The sequence below is a fragment of the Cyanistes caeruleus genome, unplaced genomic scaffold, assembly GCF_971803275.1.
Source record: "Cyanistes caeruleus unplaced genomic scaffold, bCyaCae1.hap1.1 HAP1_SCAFFOLD_76, whole genome shotgun sequence".
In the NCBI taxonomy this organism is placed as follows: Eukaryota; Metazoa; Chordata; class Aves; order Passeriformes; family Paridae; genus Cyanistes; species Cyanistes caeruleus.
In genome coordinates this window covers 551,728-576,173 of record NW_028255888.1, presented here as the reverse complement: position 1 = coordinate 576,173, position 24,446 = coordinate 551,728, and the positions used below count along the sequence as shown (strand labels likewise).

The 24,446-nt window shown below is 48.8% G+C and overlaps 2 protein-coding genes across 2 annotated transcripts in view; one reads left to right on the top strand and one right to left on the bottom strand.

Annotated features, from left to right (window-relative positions):
* Positions 1 to 24,446, bottom strand: part of LOC147646881 (uncharacterized) — a 450,805-nt gene that overhangs the window by 167,081 nt on the left and 259,278 nt on the right. The window contains 1 exon segment of the mRNA XM_086872717.1: positions 2,624 to 3,296. Within this exon segment, the coding sequence (XP_086728843.1) occupies positions 2,624 to 3,296 (673 nt within the window).
* Positions 8,474 to 24,446, top strand: part of LOC147646884 (uncharacterized) — a 107,458-nt gene continuing 91,485 nt past the window's right edge. The window contains exons 1-2 of the mRNA XM_086872697.1: positions 8,474 to 8,536; positions 8,723 to 9,426. Coding sequence (XP_086728823.1) covers positions 8,474 to 8,536; positions 8,723 to 9,426 — 767 coding nt within the window. The remainder of the gene's footprint in view (positions 8,537 to 8,722; positions 9,427 to 24,446) is intronic.

Genomic DNA, 24,446 nt, shown 5'->3' with positions numbered 1-24,446 from the left:
CTCCAACCCAGCCAGGGCTGGCTCAGCATTGCAGTTCCCTGTGCTGTGCCCCAGGCTCGCTCGGCCCCTGCTGGAAAGGGACCTGAGGTACCTCGATCCCCTCGGGCAGTGCATGGGAGAAAACAACTAACTTCCCAGGAGGGGGGAAACAAACTTTTACTTGCAAAATTTAGAGAATGAAGTACTTGGGAAATCATAAAGTGACATGGAATTACAGTAAAGCACTTCACAGAGCACTGACTAAGCAAACTCTAATCCATCCAACTTCAAATTATACAGATTTGGAGAAAAGGAATTCAAGAGAAGAGAGAGGGACAGAGATCCACAGTCAGCCTTGGATCCAGCGCCATCTCAGCTGCTGTGAGCTCCGGGGCTGTGGCACATGTCAGTGTCTGTAAGAGACGCTTTCGGGGTGTGGACGTTCCGGGACACAGCAGAGACCTCTATAATCGAGTTAGATGTCAGTAGTTTATTTCAGGGCGTGGGAGAGAGAGAGAACCTGCTAGGAGCCAGCAGATGAAGCTCAAAGCAGGCTCAGAGGGAACAACACAAAAGGGAGTAAAATATGAATACATGAGTTCAAGACTTAAGATAGCTAAGAAAGAGAGTAACAGAACAGAAGTGAGAGAGCTGGGAAAAGAGCGTAAAGAAGTAAAAAGAGCAGGAAAAAGAGAGTAGAAAAAGTGAGGCAAGAGAGACAAGAGAGCATAGCAAGAGAGCGAGCTCTCCTTTACAGTTGCTTATATAACCTATACATTGAATATTTTATTCCTTCACTAACCAATCTTTCTAAGTATACTAATACAGTAACATTTGTGTGTGACCTATAGAAATCGCTGCTTTTGCATATTTTTAGTTATCTCAGGGTCCTTCAGACCTTTCCTTATAAGGCTTGGAAGAGGGGTCTTAGCTTAGTTTTACTGGGGGAAAGAATGTGTTCTGGCATACCAGACTGGCTTCTTTGAATTATTCAAACTGTACTTTCATTTGTATTTCTTCCTTAGCCTTTCTGGCTAAGGAGTCATCTTTATAATTTCTTTCTAATTCTACCTTCCCAACAAGTGTCACACCCGTGTCACAGCCTCACCTGCTGTGGTTCCTCTCCCAGGTGGGATTTTTGGGGTGCCAGGGGCTTGGCAGCCACTTTGGGGCTGGAGCAGAGGCTGCAGTGGCTGGGCTAGGGCAGAGACTGCACCACCCATTCAGAACTTGTTCTGCCCCCCAAACACACACTGGAGATGTCTGGGACCATTCATCATTTCTCTGCTCTCCAGCACCAAGGCAACGCACTCTGGCTGCAGCTCTGAGCTCATGCCCATGGCAACTACCCCTGACAATGGGGCTCCATGGAGCTGCTCTCAGGAACCCCCCAAGAGCTGGGGAGTGCCCCAGAACTGCCTCAGAAATGTGGGATACCCCAAAATCTCTTCAGGAATGTGGAATATCCAAAAACTCACTCAGTAACGGACACGCCTTCCCTTCATCATTCCCAAACTTTGGCTGTCTCATTGCAGGCCCCACTCCACATCCCCAATCCCAACCCCAACCCATCCCATCCCTGCTGGACATCAAGACCCCCTTCCCAAGCCTGATTTCCCCCATTTCACACCTCCCAAACTCCATCACATCCATCCTGCCCCACCCAATGCCCATGTCACACCCCTGATCTGCATCCCACTTCACCCAATCCCCTTCCAACCCCATTCCACCCGATGCCTTCAGAAGGCTGACCTAGAACAGAGGCTAGACAGAGTTAAGAATAAAGTTTATTAAAAGGTCTTAAAGGATATACCTTAGGCAGTACAAGAGCCTGCCCAGGGCTACACCCCAAATGGACCAAAAATGGTCAAAAAAACCCAAAAACAAACAACTCATCACGAGGTCTCACATTTTTGTAAGTTGAGGTCCATCTGCATATTTGGGTTCATGGTACAATTATAGCTTCAGATGATGAAGTCCTGTCCTTGTTTTCTCTCTTCAGTCCACCCTTGTTTATGCTTTTGAGCCTGCAACTTGTAATGATTGTCCTGGGTATCAAGCTAGAAAAGGAATTGTTTTGTCTACCTACTCTGTGAAGAGAGCTCACTAACACTTAATATGAAGTTCAAAACTACAAACCTAGACAGTGCAAAATATGAAAAATTTAAAAGCTAAAACTTAAGGCATCACACCCGGAGGGGTTGTGGAATCCAATAGTTTTGAGTGGCACTGTGCAGTTTTCAGTGGCATTGAGTGGTTCTGAGGTGACAGATAAAACTCTCGTTGCTTTGAGTGCCAAAAATGGAGAAAACTCCACCAAATAGCTCCACAACCCCCAAGTATTGCCCTGAATACCAGATTACCTTGAAGCACTAGTAAAATGTGAGGCTCTAGATGCCTTTGATGAATTTATAGACTTTTACCCCAATTTTGACTGTTTTAAAGGGATAAAGATGAATCAAAAGATAATCGGAACAAAACAAAAGGACCACCAGCCCAGTGTCTTCCTAACACAGATCACTGGGAACGTGGGTCATCAGGGCTCTGCCCAACGTGGGGCCTCTGATGGGGGATGGAGCTGGAGCAGCACATGAAGCTCTTCCTGCACTTGGGGCACTCGCAGGGCTTCCCTTAGTGGTGCCTCTGTTGGTGTCTGGTCAAGTGAGAGCTCTGGGTGAAGCTTTTCCCACACTGGGGACACTCATAGGGCCTCTCCCCGCTGTGGCTGCGCCGGTGGGAGATGAGGTGGGAGTTTCGCTTGAAGCCCTTGCCACAGTCAGGGCAGCGGAAGGGCCTCTCCTCCGTGTGAATCCGCTGGTGCAAGAGGAGAGTGGAGCTGATGCGAAACCTCTCCCCACACTGGAGACATTCATAGGGCCTCTCCCCAGTGTGGATCATCTGGTGAATGGTCAGTTGGGACCTCTGGCTGAAGGTCATCCCACATTCCCCACACTCATAGGGCCGTTCCCCAGTGTGGGTCCTCTGGTGGATGGTCAGGTAGGAGCTGTTTCTGAAGCTCTTCCCACACTGGGGACACTCGTAGGGCCTCTCCCCAGTGTGGATCCGCTGGTGCCTGACAAGGGTGGAATTGTGCTTGAAGCCCTCCCCACAGTCAGGGCAGCAGAAGGGCTTCTCATCTGTGTGAATCCGCTGGTGCACGAGGAGATGAGAGCTCCTCTGAAACCTCTTCCCACACTCGGGACACTCGTAGGGCCTCTCCCCAGTGTGGATGCGCTGGTGACGGATGAATTCGGAGTTGCAGCTGAAGCCCTTCCCACATTCCCCACACTCATAGGCCCATTCCCCAGTGTGGATCATCTGGTGGCGGATCATTTTGCTGCTCGAGCTGAAGCTCTTCCCACACTCCAAGCACTTGTAGGGCTTCGCCCCATCCTGAAGCTGCTCATGGACCACCAGCTCAGAGCCCCGGCTGGATCTCTGGTCACCCTCCTGGCACAGGGTGGGTCTTTCCTCCTCAGAGCACCCTGGGATGGGTTTGGATCCCCTCCTCCTGCGGGATCTCCAGGGCTTTTCCTCCCCATTGGATTCCCGGAATGTGGAGCCGCTCAAGTCAGCCTCTTCCATGAGGTTTTGCTGTGAGGATTTGTCCTCCCTGGTCTCCATCCTAAGTTCCTTGTCTGGGGGAGGAAGGACAAGGAGAGGATGGGATTTGCCTCCGTGCCAGAGGGAAGGGGAAGGAGATCCCCCCAGTGCGTCCACAGCAGGACGGTGTCGGCAGCGGGATTGTCCTGCAGCGGGGGGCCAGGCTGGGCTGGGAGATGGAGCAGGAGAGAGGGGGAAAGGGGCACTGACTTCCTCCTCACGTGCCTGGGTGTCCTGGGGCATCTTCCTCTTCCTTACAGCCTCCTTCTCCATCCAGACAAGATTTGGGATTGGAAAATCCTGGTTTGGGAGAAAACAAGGAATGAGCACAATGAGTTTGAATGTCCCTTGGCCCAAGTCCCTCTCTAGAAGCCACTGGATATCTGAGGTGTCTTGGTTTGAAAGGACAGGTGTTTGCTAGGGAAGGCAGAAACCTCCACTGAAATTGATAAAAATGTAAGCAACAACCCCCTCCGAATTATTATAATCTTGATATCAAAGTGCTCTCAAATATTGATATAGGAATATAAATAACAGTTATTTACTAAAGAAAGGAAATGAAAATGCAGCAGTACAAAAAAAAAAAACAACAAACAAACCAACAAAAAAACAACTCACTGAGAGAATCAGAATACAACCTGACACCCTGTTGGTCAGGGTGTTGGAAGCAGTCTTATCCAAATTTAAGATTAAATGGTGGCTGCAGTCCACATGGAGTGACAGATGTGGTTCTGTTGAAGCAATGATCCCATAGAAGGGTGTAGCTTACCTCTGAAATTCTGGTGCTGTAGATGCGTCTTCTCTCTCCTCTGGGATACAAGTGGAGAAAGACTGCCTGTGGTGTTGTGATGCTCAGATTATATCTAGGCAGGAATGGCCCAGGATGCTCCTGGGTGGAGCATCTCACAATGGAATGTTGTCATTTTATCAGTGTTGCAGTGAGACTCAATGGCCCATTACCAGAAGATATACCCCTGGGGGGAGGATGGGTGGTGGGAGACATAAAGAAAACTGCCTCACCAGGTTTTAACAGCTGGCCCATTAACAGAAGATATCCCCCAGTTATGAGGGTTGGGTCATGGAGGAGATAATGAAAACTGCCCCACCAGGTTTTAAAAGATGGTGATAGAATACATACTTTTGGTTACATCTTGCATTGCAACCCAAGACATGGGGTCCATAAAAACCTCCCAAACACCAAGATTCAGCCCTGAAAATGCCTTCCACGAGTTCCCCATCTCTGGTCTCCCTCTTTTGGTGTTCACGGTTTCCTCCTGTCCCAGCTGCTGGGGATCACCCTTGTACTGGGGGTCCTCTGTCTACTCGGTCCCTGACCTCTTCAGGCTGCTGGGAGTGCCAGGAATTTGAAATGTTCCCCCTATTTCTATCTCCTCACTTAGGGATGCTGGTATCCCCCAGTATCCCCCCAAGGGGCATTTTCCACTCAGCTCTGGAGTTCTTCATTCTCCAAACATCCTCCCCAAAAAACCCAACCTTTGAGGGACCCCTCAGGATATCTGGGCCGAGCTCCCCCTCCCCAGGCACCTGTCGGATTGAGGGGTGGGGGATGATGATCCCACAAGTAGGGGGCTATGAATTCAGGGAGTGTTCAACCTCGTGGTTCCTTCTATTTTTCCTGATCCACTTTTGTCCCTCCTTCAGGCTGAAGAAGCTGCTCAAGGAATCAGAAGCAAAACTCCAAGACCCTTGGAGCTTCAATCGGCCCCACTGAGGGCAGGGACTGCCAAAGGCTCCCCAGGCACTGGTGAGAGCAGATTCTGGAGGCCAGGATTGCCGGGAGCCAAAGGCTCTGAGCAGGGAACTGCAATGCTGAGCAAGCCCTGGCTGGGTTGGAGGAAGCAGAAAGGCCAAGCCCTGAGCCCAGGCCTGGCCCAGCAGGGCCTGTCCCTCACGGGTGGCTCAGGGCTCTCTGTGGGGCAGTGGGATGTGAGGGGCAGCAAGGACAAATGCCATAAACCTGTGTGACATTCTAGATCCTTATGGTATCAAGGGGCCAGTGGGACGCTGTGGGAAGTTGTGGAACCAAGGGGATCATTGTGGCACTCTTGGGCCCATAGAACCAAGGAACCAGTGGGACCCTCTGGGGCCTTATGGAAACAAGATGCCACTGTGAGCCTGCAGGGCTGTAACAGCCCAGAACACTTCAATGCTGGTGGTAACTAAAGGTTCCTGTGCTTGAGTTTAGTGCACAGGAGGAACACCAACCAGATATTCTCAGAATGGACAGATGCAAAGAATATTCTTGGTAGGAAGGGACCCACAAGGACCATCAAGTCCAATTCCTAAGTGAATAGCCCCACAAGGATTGAACCCACAACCTCGGTGATGCTGGCACCATTCTCTGACCAACTGAGCAAAAAGGTCAAAATGATACAAAATTTAACTGGCAGAACATAGACAATCATGGAACTATGCAAAGGGTTTAATACAACATTAAACTGAACATACAACTCTTACCATAGCATTAAGTTTACTAACTTTAACCATTTAACCTAAAAAGTGTAAACCCTTAAGATTTTGGGTAACATTAAGATATCCAAAAATTTTCCAGGTACGTAGGATAAGAAGGAGAAGAAAAAGAGACCAGAAAGACAGAAGATCTACAGAAAAACATTTCCAGGATGATCCCGGCCACTCCCAGTACAATTGCAGTCACTCTCAGGTATGAGCTGTTGCACTCAGTCACTCCCAGTATGGTTCCAGTCAACCCCAGATCCTCCCAGCATGCTTCCAGTCATGGCCAGCACCTTTCCATTCCATTTGCTCCCAGTAGGACCCCAGTTAGTTCCACTGGGATCCCAGTATGACCCCAGCATGGGCACAGCTGCTCCCATGATTATCCAGTGTGGTTCCAGTTGCTCCCATTTACCTGCACTGTGGTTTCAGTCTCTCCCAGTCTATCCCAGTCACTCTCAGTCACTCCTCAGGTGCTTCCAGCCTGATCCCAGTTGCTCCCAGCCACTCCCAGTCATCCTGAGTGCAGTTACAGTTGCTGCCAGTATGGTCCCAGTCTTGCCCATCATGGCCCAGCTGCTCCCACTGTGTTCCCGGCAGGATGCCAGTTGCCCTCAGCATGGTTCCAGTTGCTCCCTGTTCCTCCCAGTGTGATCCCAGTTGCACCCAGCCGCTCCCAGCATGGTCCCAGTCACACTCAGTTGCACCCAGTGCAGACCCAGTCACTCCTACTTGTTCCCAGTTGTCTGCAGCACAGGGTCCCAGTTGTCCCCAGCACAGTTCCCATTGTTCCCAGTGTGTTCCCAGTCATCCCCAGTATGGTCACAGACACCCCCAGTATATCCCATTTGCCCTCAGCATGTCCATAGCCATTCCCAGACACTCCTAGTAATCCCAGTCAAGTGCTTCTTATCCCAGTATGATATCAGGCCCAGTATATCCCAGCTGAGCATTCCCTGAATTCACAGCCTCCCATCCGTGGGATCGTCACCCCGCCATCCCACAGGTGACTGGGGAGGGCAAGCTCGGCCCAGATATCCTGGGGGGTTCCTGGGTTGCGTTTTGGGGGGGGGGGGGAATGTTTGGAGAATGAAGAACTCCAGAGCTGAGTGGAAAATGCCCCTTGGGGGGACATTGGGGGTTCCCAGTGGCTGCTGCTGGCAGAGGCAGTCTCGAGGAGCAGAGCTCTGTGACCCCCAGGACCCCAAAGTGGGGAGTCCAGAGAGGGGGACAGCCGCGATTCGCGGGACCCTCAACAGCCTGGAGAGGGGCGGGGGGGGGGGGGGTGTCTCCACGGACCCCCTGCAACCCCAAGAAGAGAATAAGGGGAGCAGGGACCCTGGGACCCCAAAAACTTCCAGCATCCCTAAGTGTTGAGATGGAAACAGGGGAAATTTTTAGATTCCTGGCACTCCCAGCAGCCTGAAGAGGTCAGGGACTGAGTAGACAGAGGACCCCCAGTACACACGTGACCCCAAGGAGCTGGGACAAGGAGTAAACCCTGAACAGCAAAAGGGAGAAAACAGAGGTGGGAAATTCCTGGAAGGCATTTTCAGGGCTGAATTTTGGTGGTGTAAAATTTTTATGGACCCCATGTCTTGGGTTACAATGCAAGATGTAACCAAAAGTATGTATTCTATCACCATCTGTTAAAACCTGGTGGGGCAGTTTTCTTTATCTCTTTCATCACCCATCCCTCATAATGGGGGGGATGTCTTCTGTTAATGGGCCAGCTGTTAAAACCTGGTGAGGCAGTTTTCTTTATCTCTCCCACCACCCATCCTCCCCCCAGGGGGATAGCTTCTGGTAATGGGCCATTGAGTCTCACTGCAATACTGATAAAATGACATCAGCCCATTGTGAGATGCTCCACGCAGGGAGAGGAGCCAAATTTGTGGGAAGTTTGTGGAATTTCCTGGGATTTTTGTGGAATTTTGAGGGATTTTTACGAGATTTGAAGAATTTTGAAAGATTTTTCTTCGATTGTGTGCAAATTGGAGGAGACTTTGTGGGATGTTTCTGGAATTTGGTAGGGTTTTGAGAAGATTTTGAGAATTTGATGGGTTGTTTGTGGAATTTTGTGGGCTGTTTGTGGAATTTCATGGAATTTTTGTGGAATTTTGAGGGATTTTTACGAGACTTGAAGAATTTTGAAAGATTTTTCTTCGATTGTGTGCAAATTGGAGGAGACTTTGTGGGATGTTTCTGGAATTTTGAAGGGGTTGTTGCTTACACTTTTATCAATTTCCGTGGAGGTTTCTGCCTTCCCTAGCAAACGCCTTTCCTTTCAAACCAAGACACCTCAGATATCCAGTGGCTTCTAGAGAGGGACTTGGGCCAAGAGACATTCAAACTCATTGTGCTCATTCCTTGTTTTCTCCCAAACCAGGATTTCTCATTCCCAGACCTTGGCCAGATGGAAGAGGAGGCTGTGAGGAAGAGGAAGATGCCCCAGGACACCCAGGCAGGTGAGGAGGAAGTCAGTGCCCCTTTCCCCCTCTCTCCTGCTCCATCTCCCAGCCCAGCCTGGCCCCCAGCTGCAGGAAAACCCTGCTGCTGACGCCGTCCTGCCGGGGATGCACTGGGGGGATCTCCTTCCCCTTCCCTCTGGCACAGAGGCAAATCCCATCCTCTCCTTGTCCTTCCTCCCCCAGACAAGGAGCAGAGGATGGAGACCAGGGAGGACAAATCCCCAGGGCAGAACCTCATGGAACAGGCTGACTTGAGCGGCTCCACATTCCAGGAATCCAATGGGGAGGAAAAGCCCTGGAGATCCCGCAGGAGGAGGGGATCCAAACCCATCCCAGGGTGCTCTGAGGAGGAAAGACCCACCCTGTGCAGGGAAGGCGGCCGGAGATCCAGCCGGGGCTCTGAGCTGGTGGTCCATGAGCAGCTTCAGGATGGGGAGAAGCCCTATGAGTGCTTGGAATGTGGGAAGAGCTTCAGCCGGAGCACCAAACTGATCCAGCATCAGATGATCCACACTGGGGAATGGCCCTATGAGTGTGAGAAATGTGGGAAGGGCTTCAGCTTCAACTCCAAACTCATCATCCACCAGCGCATCCACACTGGGGAGAGGCCCTACGAGTGTCCCGAGTGTGGGAAGAGGTTTCAGAGGAGCTCTCATCTCCTCGTGCACCAGCGGATTCACACAGATGAGAAGCCCTTCTGCTGCCCTGACTGTGGGGAGGGCTTCAAGCACAATTCCACCCTCGTCAGGCACCGGCGGATCCACACTGGGGAGAGGCCTTATGAATGTGGGGAATGTGGGAAGAGCTTCAGCCCAAGCTCCAGCCTCAGTACCCACAAACTCATGCAGACTGGGGAGAGGCCCTACGAATGTCCCCAGTGTGGGAAGAGCTTCTCCAGGCACTCTCACTTGATCAAACACCAACGGAGGCACCAGTAAGTGCCTCCACCAAGCCCTGCTAAAGCCCCAGATGCAGCAAGAGCTCTGTCCATGGCTCCAGCTCCAGAGGATCCATGTTGGGAAGTGACCTGGTGACTTTGTGATCCATGTTCCATGTGATCCATGCTGAGAACACCCCTGTACCTTTTCCTGCCTGTGGCAATGACATGATTTGGGATCAAAGAATGTGAGGGTATGGCCATGGCCCTGTCATTATATTCAATCCCATCTCAGGTCATTGCCAGGGGCAGGAAAAGGACTCACCAGAGGAGAAGGGTGTCATTTCCTGGCAGGAGGAAATACATGTCCAGGAAGAGCCAGTAGGTGGTGTTTACTTTTCCCTGTAAATAGTTTGTCTTATCCCTTCTGTAATCCAAATTGTTTCTCTTCCTGTTAGTTCCTTATCTTGTTTCTATTCTCAATAAATTGTTCTTATCCGAGCCTGGGATCTTTGCCTTTTGTGTTTTCCATGGGAGGCGGGAGGGAAGTGAGCGGCAGCGCGAATTTAGCGGGAGCAGGAAATTGGGGAATCCCATTCATGAAGCCCAGCCCATGGAATCCGAGCATCCCAGCTGGTGCCAGGCCTGGTTGCCGTGGCAGCAGCCTTGAGAGCGGGTCCCTGGCTGGGGGCTGCAGGATCCTCTTCCCTCTGGTGCCCAGGGACAGGAGTGGAGGGAGCAGCTGGAGTTGAGCCAGGCAGGTTTAGGCTGGATGTGAGGAAAAGGTTTTTTACCCCGAGGCTGCTGAGGCACTGAACAGGCTCCCCAGGGAAGGCTCCCAGCTCCAGGGCTGTCTGAGCTCCAGCAGCGTTTGGCCAGTGCTGCCAGAACCAGAGCCTGGGCCAGGGCTCCTTCACCCTGTCGCAAATGAGGGCTTGACAGCGTTTAAAAAATCCCTGGCAAGGAAGGAACAAAAACAAGATTTAATATTAAGCACCAGCAGCACAAAGTTCCTTTGCAAGAGTCACTGTAGTCCTGACTGGACACTTCAGGCACAGCAAGGAAACAAAGCAACAACAAAACCAAACAAATTCCAGGCAACTAAACCAAAAATGAACCCAGAAGTGTCCGTGTGTGTATATGTGTGTGTGTGTGTGTGTGTGTGTGACAAAAGGACAGTGAGGGCAAGGATAAAAGGAATACAGCCTAAAAGATTAACAGAGCTCAAACTTAACAGGACTTAACTGATACCTTAACTTTAATTGATATCCCAAACATCACAATTTAGCAAAAGAACAGTATTTACTGTATTTAACCTAACTTATATGACTTAGCAGTTTAGCAGATGAATAATATTTAGCAGTATTTAACTTAGCTTATAATATATATATAAAACATTACAAGTTAGGAAAAGAACAAAACTTAGCAGCATTTAACTTAGCTTAGACCTCGTGACTGAACCTCACTTACAGGTCTGACTGACTCACATCTCCAAGGCACTCCAACCTCTCCGACAGCAGCATTTCTGCCACATTTGCCAGGGCACAGCACTGGTGTGTGCACACAGACACAAAGAGGCAGTGCAAGGCAGCTGTGAGAAATTCCCCTGCAGGGCAGCGAAATGCTCCCTGCGGATGCTTTGGCATCTCCCCAGCAGGCCAAGGGCTGAGCCTGGAGGAGTGGGGGGATCGGCCCAGGCTCCATCCTTGTTCGGGGATGCCCCGAGTGCAGCAAACGGGAGAGTTCCCGGCTCACAGAGGCCCCACTCCGAGGGAGGTGGCTGGCCCAGGAGAGCTGCAAGGGGCTCCTTTTGGAGCGCTGTTTGTAGGGCCTCAAGAGAGGGACTTCAGGCACAGCATAAATTTCGTCCTGGCCGCACTTGGAATCAACAGCTTTCTTTGCAAGGCTGAGAACAGGGATGTTGTGCCATGGAGGGAACAGAAACATTCCCAGGGCTGCTCCTGAAGCAAGCAGGAGCTGCTTGGGCAGCAGCAGTGCCTGGGAGCAGACAGTGTTTCTGATGAGCTGCAGAGGAGCTGAGCCCAGGGGCTGTTGGCCAAGGCCCAGGCCCAAGGAGCATTTCTCAGCTGGCAGGGCGGCCTGAGAAGGGCAGGGGGGAATGCACCAGCACAGGGCCCCATGGAACCAAGGGGCCATTGTGACACTACAGGGCCCAATGGAACCAAGCAGAACATTCTGACACTGTGGGGCTCCATGGAACCAAGGATCCATTGTGATACCACGGAGCCTCATGGATCCAAGGGAACCAGAGTGACCCTGGGGGGCTCCATGGGACCAAGGGCCCATTGTGACATTTTGGGACCTGTGGAACCACAGAGACCATTGTGACACTGCAGGGCCCAATAGAACCAAGGGAACACAGAACAGGTCTGGCTTGGCCTGACTTGTGTGGCTGACCTGGGCCTCTTGAGGATCACTTCTCATCTGCTACTAGAACACTGGGGCTCCATGCTTTCCTTGCTATGAAAAAGAACTGTCCTTCTTCTCTAGGCATCAAAAACCAGAATTGGGCTGATATTCAGCTGTTTTCCCATAGGAATATTGCCAGGAAAATTCTGCTCCCAGATGAAGTCTGCCATTATTGGCAAGTCTGGCTGGCCTTGGCCTCCTGATGTCCATGTCTCACTTGCCTTCCAAACCCTGGGGCTCTGTACTTCCCTCCAATGAAAAAGAACTGACCTTCTCAGCCAGGTATCCATGGCCAGAACTGGAATTCCACCTCCAACGTTGCCTGTTGTGAGAGACTGGAGGAGGTTGTTGGCTGGAAACATCTTGTCTGTGGGGAAGGAAGGGGCAGGTCCAGCCTTGTCCTGCCCTGTAACCCCAGCACTGCACTGCCCTGTAACCCCAATCCCCCCAGAGCCTCTCTCCCAGCCCAGCAGTGTCTGCCAGTCCCTGGCACACCAAAGGCAATGCTCCACACCCACCTCTGGAGCCCCCTGCCCAGCTCCTGAGTGACCAAATGATGGGAAATCCCACCTGGGGAAAGGGCCCAGGAAGACCAAGGGGAATTTAAGGCTGACCACAAGGCAAGAACAAGTCTTGACCCTACATCCTCTTGGAATTTCAATCTGAACGCTGCTGGAATCCAGGAGTTGGTAGCTGTGTGTGCTTCTCTAAGGTTTTGCTGTCTTTCTGTCTTTCAGTGTCTTCTTCTTCTATTTCTATCCTCTTGCAAATTTTGAGAAACTTAAAAACTTAGAGTTTTTAAAGTTGAATGAGCCAAGTTATTGCTTTGAGAAATATTTTTTGTTGGTTGAATGTCATATTAAACCTTTTGACAAAGTTTCTCTGAGTTTCTAAAGTTGCCAGTAAAGTATATTTTGTTCTTTTGAGCTCTAAAAAATTTCTTGTTGGTATTTCTCCAGTGCATCCAACTCAGAGGACACAAACAATTGTAATTCCTTCTAAATGTGTCCTTGAGAGAGTTGTTTGGGGGATGGGGGTTAGGGTTTGTCTGTCCTGATTGGCACAGCCCAGACAGGGCTTTCACAGCCCCATTCCACGCTCCATTTCCCACCTGGAGCTGCTGGTGCCTCTGAGTTCTGCTTCCCCAGCCCCAGGGATGCTCTCCTTGTCTGCCCATTCCCCCACAGTCTCTGGGCAGGGATGGCCTCAGTGGGGGCTGCTGACTTCCTCAGAAACTTGGAGGCTGCTGGTGCTGAGTTTTACTTCTCCAGAGGCTTGTTCAGCCTTCAGCTCTTCAAGTCAGGAATTCAGTGCCCCAGGGCTCACGAGCATTCAGAAGACCTAAACAAGCCAAACCTCTGGGAATAATTTGATTCAAGTTTTCAAATCTGATGAGGCCAGCTGTGGCACCCAAACCCAACAGTGGGGTCAGTGCAGTGTCCATGGCAACAGCCCCTTGCAATGGCCCAGTGCAGGTTGGGATGATAATCCACTCTCACAGCTGGCCCAGGGCAGCTCTGCAGTGCCCTTTCCCACAGCCTGTCTGCACAGAAGCACTTCCAGGGCTCTCTGCATTTCCCTTCCCTCACTCTTGCCTCACTCACACACCTCCCAACAACCCACTTGGTGCTTTCAGCTGCAAGGAGTTCAAAGCTTGTCTGTCCCTCTGCAGCTGCTCTAATTCTGCCTTCAGCCAACTCTAGGTTTGTGTTTCTTGTAGAACTCCCTGCGTGTCTGAAACATTCCTTGTGTGGTTCTGCCTTGGAGAAGGGGAACCTCCTTGGTGGCACCTTGGCTTGGCACACACTTGAGGAGGGTATCTGATTTCCATGGGGAAACTCAGAAGTTTTAGATTGCTACAAGAAAAGAAGAAAAACCCCTCTTTGCCTGAGTGCAGCCAGTTCTCTGAGCAAAGCAGGTCCCAGGTGAGGGAGGAGAGACAGGATGGGGCTGGGGAATGTGGAACAAGGTTGTCCACACTGGGTCAGACCTCAAGGCACAGCTTCTCTGACCTGGCCAGACCTCCTTAGGAGAGACCCTGGATCAATATCGATCACTGAATGCTGCAATCACATCTGCTCTAAAGAGAACAGGAATAAAAGACACCCTTTAAAATAGGAACGCATACTTCCTAGAAGCTCTTTGAACTATTTCTCCATAACTATTGTAGGAAACTTTCCTCAGAACTGCACCAGACCAGAGGGAAATCAAGGCACAGCCATGGTTTGTTAGGATTTGCTTGATCCTAATGAGCCCCGTGGTGCATTTGGAGCTGAGCCCTTGAACCTCAGGGCCTGAGAGGAGATTGCACAAACCTTTCCAGGAGTCCAAGTCAGAGGAAAAACCCAAAGTATTTCCAAACATTAATGGGTGCCACTGAGGTTCATCCCCAACACAGGCTCCTGATGGACTCCTTAGAGGAGAGAACTGGAGGCCAGAATTGCACAGAAACCTCTCAGAGACTCAGTGTTGGAAGGAAAATCCAAAGTAGCTGAAAAACCCCAGAGTATCTCAAAGTATTGATGAGCCCCACCGAGTGTCAATGCAAAGCTCCCAAGGGACTCGTTAAAGCAGATAATTGGGGCCTTGATTGCACAAACTTCTCAGACACTCAGTGTGGGAAGGAAAAAAGAAAGTACCTTAAAAACTGAAGTACCTTGAAGCATTAATGAGCCCCACGGAGTGTTGTTACTGACAAAGCCTCTCAAGGGACTAATTACAGCAGATAATTGGAGACCAGGATTGCACAAAGCTCTCAGAGACTCCAAGGCAAAAGCCAAAGTCCTTTGAAAAAGCTGCAGTCCCTGGGAGCATGAAGGAGCCCCCAGGGCCATTCCTGAGCAAGGCTCCCCAGGGACCCCTTCCAGCAGATCCCTGAGGCCACTGGCATGTGGGCTAGGGGGGATGCTGAGGGCAGGCCAAGGGGGTGACAGTGGCCAGCCTTGCTGGGGCTGTGCCAGGAGGCCCCAGGGCCTCAGGACAAGGTGTCTCCTCACAGCCCTTGCTGGCACAGAGGCTGCTGTGGCCCAGGGCACCAGGACTTGGCTTCTCTTTGTCCCCATCTGTCATCAGAGCCTCCAGTTCTCTGCTCTGCCTGGGGCCTGGGGACACTTTCTCAGTCACGTCCCTCAGTGGGACCCATTAAAAGGAAAAGAAACTTTGGAGTTGGATTCTGACTTGGAAGTTCTTGAGAGGTTTCTTCCCCTCCCTCTCAGGGACTGATGTTCAGGGCCTCAGCACAAAGCCCCAAGAGGCTCATTCAAGTCCTGCTGCTGTGTCTGTGCTGCTGAGCTGGGCCAGGCTCCTGGCACAGAGGCAGCTCCTGGAAACCAAGAAGAGCTTCAAAAGCACATTTCTCTTGCTGAGCAGCTCTTCTGCCAGCCCAGCAGGGCTGGGGCACTGCCTGCAGCCACCCTGGGCACAGCCCAGAGGCACAGAGAGCTTCAATCAGTCAGGGCTGGGAAGGTGCTGAGAAGTGCCTGGGGCACAATCCCTGCCAGCCCTTGACACAGGAAGCCTCTGGCTGCAGGACAATGCAGCTGCAGCTCCTGGAGGCATCTCCTAAAGCTGGAACATGCCAGTGCCTACAGACTCTGTGAGTACAACTCTGAGTATTTCTGGTGGAGGGGAGGTGAATGCTCATGAAGCTCTGACATGCTGAGGGTTTCTGATCAGTCATAAAATATTTCCAAGACAAGCATTTTGATAAAAATGAGGACATTTCTTAAGACTTTGTACTCAGTTTCCTATTATTGCAGAACTGCAGTGACGATGGGGATAAATATTAAAGGTATTATGAATTTTTGAGAAGTGCCTGAGACATCCAAACTGTTACTTTTAGTGATCAATAGGTTCACAGGAGATTCCTGATGTTCTTTCAGCTGCTCTTCCCATGGACAGCACCAGCATTACCTTTGCTGAACCCATCAGGCTTAGTCTGAGCTGTCCTTTCTCCAAGCTGCAAACAGAACCTGCCCCCAGACAGAGCCCTGCAAACAGGCAGCGTTCTGTCAGGCCAAGGGGAGTGCACAGAGATTTGGGGTGTGTGGGTGCTGGCAGAGAGAGATCAGGCACAGGGAAGCACCTGCAGGAGGAAAATCTCCAGGAAGCAGAGAGAAGCTCAGGGAATGAGAGAAAACAAAAGCCCAGAAATCCTGTGGCAGAGAGAGTTTAGAGATGTCCACAGGAGCCCCTGCAGTGCAGCCCCTCCCTCTGAACAAGCCCCTTCCCTCCTGTCCCCCCAGCCTCTGCCCTCAGGGCCAGGCTCCCAGGTGTGAAGCCCCTCCTGTGCAGGCAGAGCTGCAGCAGAGCTGTGGGGCAGCTCTGCAGTCCCGGGCCCAGTTCCCTCTGCAGAGCACAGGGCTGGGAGCAGCTGCCCAGCACTGGGGGCTCTGGCAGGGGGCACAGCTGGCTCAGGGTGACGCTGTCCCCAGTGCCCGGCTGTGGGCAAGGCTGGCGGTGCAGCCAGGGAAGGAGCTGGATCTCCCTTCATCCAATGCCATCATAAGGACACTTGGAAGTCTCCCTGAGATTTCAGTCACAGCTGGGAGCTCCAATCCAGGATGCAAACCTGTCCTAGAGCATCTTTGTGTTATCTGAAAGACTCGTGGGGAAAGGCAGAGGTGTTCTGACAGTGAAAATGCTGCTGGGTTGGTGAAATGAGCGACATGAGTCCTCAGATACAAATGTGGAGCTGGGCTATGCTGGGTCCATCTGCTTTCTGCAATATCTAGCTGTCTTAATAGGGAAACATGGGAAGGTGATCATACTCCACTGGAGGAAGGTTAAAGCTCCGAAAAACTCTGAACAGGTCAAACCATAGATCATCTCCCTTCACTCTGCACTCATTACTTTGCCTCACAGAACTTGCTCGGTTCTTCGTGGCAGATGCAGAAATGCAGAGGGTTTGGTATCCAAGAATACCAGGAGAGATATACAGGAGCTTATAAAGAAAACCTCAGGACTCCTAAACACAGAAGTATGTCCATGTATGTTACAGAAGAGGGAGAATGGGAAATGGCTTTGATTTTTATTACAGATCAACCCTAACTCTTCACTGTCCTTTTCTCTAGGCAGTACCCAATGTCCAGCCACAGCAAATGTCCAACAGCAGCTCCATCAGCCACTTCCTCCTGCTGGCATTGGCAGACACGCGGCAGCTGCAGCTCCTGCACTTCTGCCTCTTCCTGGGCATCTCCCTGGCTGCCCTCCTGGGCAACGGCCTCATCATCAGCGCCGTAGCCTGCAGCCACCACCTGCACAGCCCCATGTTCTTCTTCCTGCTCAACCTGTCCCTCAGCGACCTGGGCTGCATCTGCACCACTGTGCCCAAAGCCATGCACAATTCCCTCTGGGACACCAGAGACATCTCCTATGCAGGATGTGAGGCACAAGTATTTTTTTTTGTTTTCTGCACTGCAACAGAGTATTTCCTCCTGACCATCATGTCCTATGACCGCTACATGTCCATCTGCAAACCCCTGCACTACAAGACCCTCCTGGGCAGCAGAGCTTGTGCCCACATGGCAGCAGCTGCCTGGGCCAGTGGCTTTCTCTATTCACTGCTGCATACGGCCAATACATTTTCCCTGCCCCTTTGCCAGGGCAATGCCCTGGGCCAATTCTTCTGTGAGGTGCCCCAGATCCCCAAGCTCTCCTGCTCCAAATCCTATCTCAGGGAAATTTTCCTTCTTGCTGTTGGTGTGTGTTCAACTTTAGGTTGTTTTGTGTTCATTTTCTCCTACGTGCAGATCTTCAGGGCTGTGCTGAGGATCTCCTCTGAGCAGGGACGGCACAAAGCCTTTTCCACCTGCCTCCCTCACCTGGCCGTGCTCTCCCTGTTCCTCAGCACTGCAGCATTTGCCTACCTGAAGCCCCCCTCTATCTCCTCCCCATCCCTGGATCTGGCAGTGCCAGTTCTGTACTTGATGGTGCCTCCAGGCCTGAACCCCCTCATCTACAGTCTGAGGTACCAGGAGCTCAAGGCTGCAGTGTGGATGATAGTAAAAGGTTCTAAAATATTAGAAAATTCAGAGACTTAGAAAGAAAGTTAGGTTTGGAAAGCCCTGGGAAAAGTAGGCCCTGGGAAATGTTAGGCCTTGTGCTTGCTAAAGATCAGGTCAAACTGTACCTGTGTAGTCAATAGATGATAAATGATACAATTGTTAGATGTGATTAGATATAATTATAGTTTAAAGAACATAAGGAACAATGTTAGGGGGCTGGGGGGAATCATGAGAAGTTTATGCTTGGGTAAAAACAATGCTTACAATAGAACAATGTAAGTTTAATAATTAATATGTAAGTTATATAACGATAGAGTATAAAACACATTCAACTCAAAACCAAATCTGGTGAGATTTGGGTATGTGTACCCCTGACACCCAGAGCTCTTCAATAAAGCACCTTCATTTAATCATTCTGTGATGATGTGTGTTCCTGAACACTAACATTTTGGCGACCCCAGATGGGACCTTGTGAGTGCTGCTGAGCAAACTCGTGACCCAATCATGCTCCAGCCGGCACCGAGGGATTCTCAGGGAACCCATCAGCTGCGACCGTCTCTGCTGCTCACAACATCCTTAGGAGAGAAAGGTAAGGTGCTTTATTTTGGTTTGGGTGCCTGCCAGTTAGACACAGTGAAAGCTGCGCTCGGTTGGGCTAAAGGAATTCCCGTTGGTATTGCCTAGGCGCTGTCCATAAGACGCCTGCGAAAGCGTCGCAGGTTCGGCATTTGGTGCATTGTAGTTGCAACATGGAGAAGGGTTTTGGGCTGCTATGCTCCCATACCAGGTACTTCTCCTTTGGGGTGCTTATTAGCACATTGGAAACAAGGTGACTTTGGGGAAGAATTACATAAGACTAAGATAATTTCGGCCAGATCTCCCACAGAAAAAGACCCCAGCAACCCCGTCTCTTCTGTTGGTAGCTATAACCTCTTCTCTCTTTCTTTACTTTGTTTTCCTCATCTCTCTCTTCTATTGCATAACCCTTGTTGTTGTCACTAAAATAAAGGTGCATTATTGTTGTTGTGATTTAAACTGAAATCCCTTGTGTCCGTCTTGCACTCTGAGATCAAACGAACCTCTCACGAGTCCCACTCGCGTTAGCGAATCGTGGCATTTAAACTGGAGTCACGGACAGGATTTCTGACAGACAGAAGGGGCTGCAGGTTTGTTGTGCAGTCTGTATTAGGGGAAGGACGTTTTGCTCCAGCTGCACCCAGCCCGACACTCCCAAAAGAGTGAGCGGTGTCTGGAAAGCAAGGGGGGCAACTTGAATTTCCCGCAAACTGCACATGCCAAGGTGAAAAGCACCCCGCACTCACATGAGGGCTCTGTCTGCAGAATTTCGCAAAAGATCTCTTAGTGCAAAAGGGCGGGACTGTTTTTGTTGTTGTTGTGTGTATGAATTTTGACTCCTTGGTGTAGCAAAGAGACAACCAGAATTTTAAACTGAAGGAGTGCCTCCCAAGCAGATTTGTTCTTTGTACCCATACAGGGAAGCAAAAAGTTGTGTGTGTGTGTGTGTGTGTGTGTATAATTTAAGTTGATACCTCCCTGTAGTGGTTTTTCCTTTGTAAAAATGACTGAAAACAGCAGTGCAGAAGTTAAAGCTGCATTTTATGCATGTTATGCTCTGTTAGCAAAACACAATGCCAGACCTTCTCCAGGAGGGAAAAGTTGGTGCTCAATAATTGGTTTAATTTGGCAAATGTGATTGATAGAGTATGTTCTTTACAACATGAAACAAAATTTATACTGGGCAAAAATAAAACTATACTCTGCTCAGTTTTGGGAACTTGTCTTACAGCAGCTATAGAAACTCACTGTAAGTAAAGAAGTAAGGAAAAAACTACAATAGACTCCCTCCAAAACCTAGTTAAAATTTTGCAAAAACAATTGGATGAAGAAAGAAGTAAGATCAATCTGTTGTGAGTAGCCCTCCATGATAAAAATTCAAAAAATGCTGACTTGCTAAAGGAAACAAGAGAGGGAAAGCCCTCTCATTAATCAAATTTACCCTCAAAAAGATCTAACTGGGATAAAATTGTGGGGAACACTGCTGTCCTAGTTTGAAACCTTTAATTAAAACAGAATATAACTATATCAATGATAAGGATCTTGATCCGCACATAACCACTAAAAATAGAAAAAAGGGAAAAAAATAAAAGGAAAAAAAAGAAAAAAGTGGAAAAAAAATAGAAAAAAAAAGAAAAAATAGGGAGTATGGGCGTCTCCCTCACGAGTCAGAGACAGAATACGTATTCTGAGTGTCTCTAACTGGAGGTGATCAAATTCGATTGAGAGAATGGGAATCTAGTGGGCACTGGGACATGAGGTCTTCTTAACAACAGGAGACAGACGTAACCCATGGTCCCTAACTCAGCACACAGATTATTGGGCAGAGGGGCTTAACTCCTTGGAAAGGGGGGGACTTTATTGTTATAGTTTGTACCCCCAACCATCTACTGAAAAATATTCAGAAAGCTGCCTGCTTGCAAATGATACACAAAAGAAAATTAATTGTTGGTTATGAATCACCAATGTTGTTACCTGTGAAAACTGAAATTATGGACCTGTAAAAAATCCCAGAAGGAAAAAAATCAGAGAAAGCAAAGGGTGTTAGATACATTGGTTCTCTTAATGAAAGCCCAAAAAAAGAGAAAACAAATCTCTAATCGCCAGTATTGGTGGTCACTAGAGATAAAGAAAGGGGTCTCCAAAAACATAATGGGTGGCTTATCACTTAATCGTTGAGTAAAGTAGTCTCTAATTGGCACTGTCCCAAGTTCATTGTATCAAATGCCCCACTGTATAACCCAGCACACCTCCACAGGCTCTGGGCTGCGAGCCAAAGCAGTCTCCTTCTCAGCTTCTGGGAGTGGAGCCCAAACAGCCTCAGAATCAGGGAAACTGGTAACTCTGCCTCTCATGGGTGAGCAGAGAGGTGGAAGTTAGTTGTATTTAAAATGCTCACTAGAAATAACAAAACTGGAGACATACTGATTACAGCAATAGTGGGTCCTAAACATGCACCTATTACTTCTGTAGTTAACACTAGAGCCCAAATTTCTGTGTTGACTGATACAGACTAGTACAGGATTTGAGAGCAATAAATAGAATAACTAAAGATATTTACCCAGTGGAAGATAATCCTTACACATTGTTCTCGATAAAAGAGAAATATAAATGGTTTACTGTAATTGATTTAAAAGATGCCTTTTTCTGCATACCCCTTGACAAAGAAAGTAGGAAACTGTTTCCCTTTGAATGGGAAAATCCAGAAAATGGAAGGAAAACTCAGCTCACCTGAACACGACTCCCACAAGGGTACAAGAACAGTCCAACCCTATTTGGAAGCCAGCTGGCTAAGAAGCTGGAGATTTGGACCAAGAATGGGCAAGTACTGAGAGAACAATACCTGCTGCTACAGTATGTCAATACACTGTCAGCTACAGAAGAGAAAACAACCTGCATAAAGGTAACAATTGAAATTTTAAATCAGCTGGGAATGGGAGGATATAAGGTGTCTAAAGAAAAGGCACAAATTGCCCGGCAAACTGTGATTTACCTGGGATGTGAAATCTCACAAAGGCAACGTAAGCTGGGTACTGATCATATTCAAGCTATTTGTGCTATTCCAGAACCCCAGAACCTGCATGAGCTGCGAGTTTTCCTTGGGATGACAGGGTGGTGCCACCTGTGGATCATGGACTATGGACTAATTGCAAAACCCCTGTATGAAGCCCAGAAGACACAACCATTTACCTGGGGCAAACCACAGAAGGAGACCTTCTTCAAACTGAAGGAGGCATTGACAACGGCTCTGGCATTAGGATTGCCTGATTTAGCCAAAGATATTCACCTGTTTGTGCATGAAAGATCACACCTAGCACTGGGAGTGCTGACCCAACCTTTGGGAGGCTGGAAAAGGCCGGTAGGCTACTTCTCCAAACAACTTGACAATGAGAGTGCCAGATGGCCTTCATGCCTGCGGGCAGTCGCAGCCACTGTGATGCTGATACAAGAGGTTAGGAAACTCACGATGGGTAGAGACATAGATGTCTACGTGCCACACATGGTGACCACTGTTTCAGAACAAAAGGGGGGTCATTTGCTATATCCAAGCAGGATGATGAAATTCCAGGTAATCCTGAGTGAGCAGGATGATGTCACACGAAAGACAACTAACCTCTTGAATCCAGCTTTGTTCCCATGTACCACAACTGAAGAAGGCCCACTGGAACATGATTGTGTGGAAGTGATAGAACACACCTGTTCAGCTAGGGCAGATTTGAAAGACGTCCCACTGGAACAGGCAGACTGGGAGCTGTTTACAGATGGAAGCAGTTTTGTGGAGAACGGGACCAGATATGCTGGATATGCGGTAACAACAACAGGTGCAGTGGTGGAGGCAAAGGCCTTGCCAGCAAACACATCTGCCCAACGAGCAGAACTGGTTGCCTTGACCAGGGCATTAGAGCTGAGTGAAGGGAAGAAAGTAAATATATGGAGAGATTCAAAATACGCTTTTGGAGTGGCGCACGTACACGGGGCACTGTGGAAAGAAAGAGGACTGCTGTCTTCTAAAGACACACACATTAAACATCAAGATGCAGTCCTGCAATTAATAAAAGCAGTATAAAAACCTGAGCAAGTAGCAGTTATGCACTGCAAAGCTCACCAATCAGGAAGCTCCAAAATTCATGAGGGAAATCAGAAAGCAGACTGGACAGCCCGACAAGTTGCTCGAGAAGTGCAAACTGCAATGGCATTGATACCTTTAAAAACTCCTGTATCTCAATTCAATTTACCTCCAGAACCAAAATATTCAATAGAAGATGAGAAATTGGGACGCTCACTGAATGCACAGAAGAATTCAGAAGAGTGGTATGTGACTACACAGGGATAAGTAGTGGTACCTCCCTTGATAATGAGAGAAGTTCTACAAATTAAACATAACGAACGTCATGGGGTGCAGAGGCATTGGTGAAATTGTTAAAACCAAATTTAATTTCAGTACGGATGTTAACAATGGCAAAATCAGTAATGTCAAAATGTGAAATTTGGTTAAAAAACAATCCAGTGGCTAAACAACAGGCACAAATAGGAAGAATTTGGGTAGGAGCAGAACCAGGAGATTATTGGCAAGTAGATTTTGTAGAATTACCAAGAACTCGAGGATACAAATATCTATTGGTAGGGGTTGAACACATTTTCAGGATGGCCAGAAGCTCTTCCCTGTCACACAAATCAAGCAAAGGAGACAGTCAAGTGGGTACTGCAAGAAATCATTCCAGGATTTGGGGTGCCTCTAGGAATATCATCAGATAGGGGCCTACATTTCATAGCCACAGTAGTGAGGGAGGTGAGTCAGTTGCTGGGAATAGCTTGGGATCTCCACACACCACGGAGACCCCAATCCAGTGGACAGGTAGAGAGGATGAATCAGACCTTGAAGAAGCAAATCAGCAAAATATGCCAAGAGGCTAAACTGCAGTGGCCACAAGCTCTACCAATAGCACTGCTGAGGATTCGGATAAAGCCTAGAAGCAGGATGTCAGTCAGTCCTTTTCAGATATTGTATGGGAAACCATAGGAATCCCCTGAACCTAATGCAAATGTACATGTTACAGGGAAGCAAGAGGTGTAGAATTATGTTGTCTCTTGGAAAAGCTCTAGCTCAACTTCAGAGCACCCTTGTGTGGAATAGGCCGCTGACTCTTGAGAATCCAGTTCATGACATCCCCCCGGGAGATGAAGTGTACGTTAAAAGCTGGAACGAAGAACCATTAAAAGAAAGGTGGAATGGACCCTATCAGGTACTGTTAACTACCTTTACAGCAGTCAAAATAGCTGGACTGGATCCCTGGATAACTTACACCAGAGTGAAGAAGGTTTCCCTTGCACTGTGGACTGCACAAACTGTAGGGCCAACAAAGCTGCAGATAAAGCGGGTTTGATTGTTTCAAATGTCTAGGTTGCTAGTGACTGTAATGGTGATTATTTTATGGCCTTTAGTGCCATCAGTTGGAATCAATGTTACCTTGAGATGTGAAATGCAAAAGGATCAGCTGACAACTCTTCATTTTAGAATGAAGAGGGATGTGGGGGTGCAGCCTGAAACACAAGTGATAAAAGTCTCTAATAGCATTTAGGCAGAAAATGTGATGATTGGATTAATTAAAGATTTTGCCAACATGCAAAACACCAGCAAAATAACTGTCTGTCTGCCAATACCAAAGGCAGCAGGAGACCCAATAAGTTGCGGAATTATACCATCAAAATTACCAGAAATACAAAAGAATAAAAATGAAAACATGAGCTGTGTATTGCAAATAGATTACCAGTACCCAAATAAGACAGTGTTTGAAAATGCTGTGAAGCCAAAGTATTCATCTATATGGGATTGTCATGAAAATGGAGGAAAGGATGAACCAAAACTAGGCTGGTATGGGGGATTAGGAAATTATGGATGGTGTTATGGAAAGATAGTAAAGGTTATTAAAGAAAAGATTCCAGTGTCACAATGGAAGTATGAAAGGAAAGAAAAGATCGGGCTGAAGCTTGGGACACTGCATGGTGAGTGAGTGTGCTTCAGAAATTCCA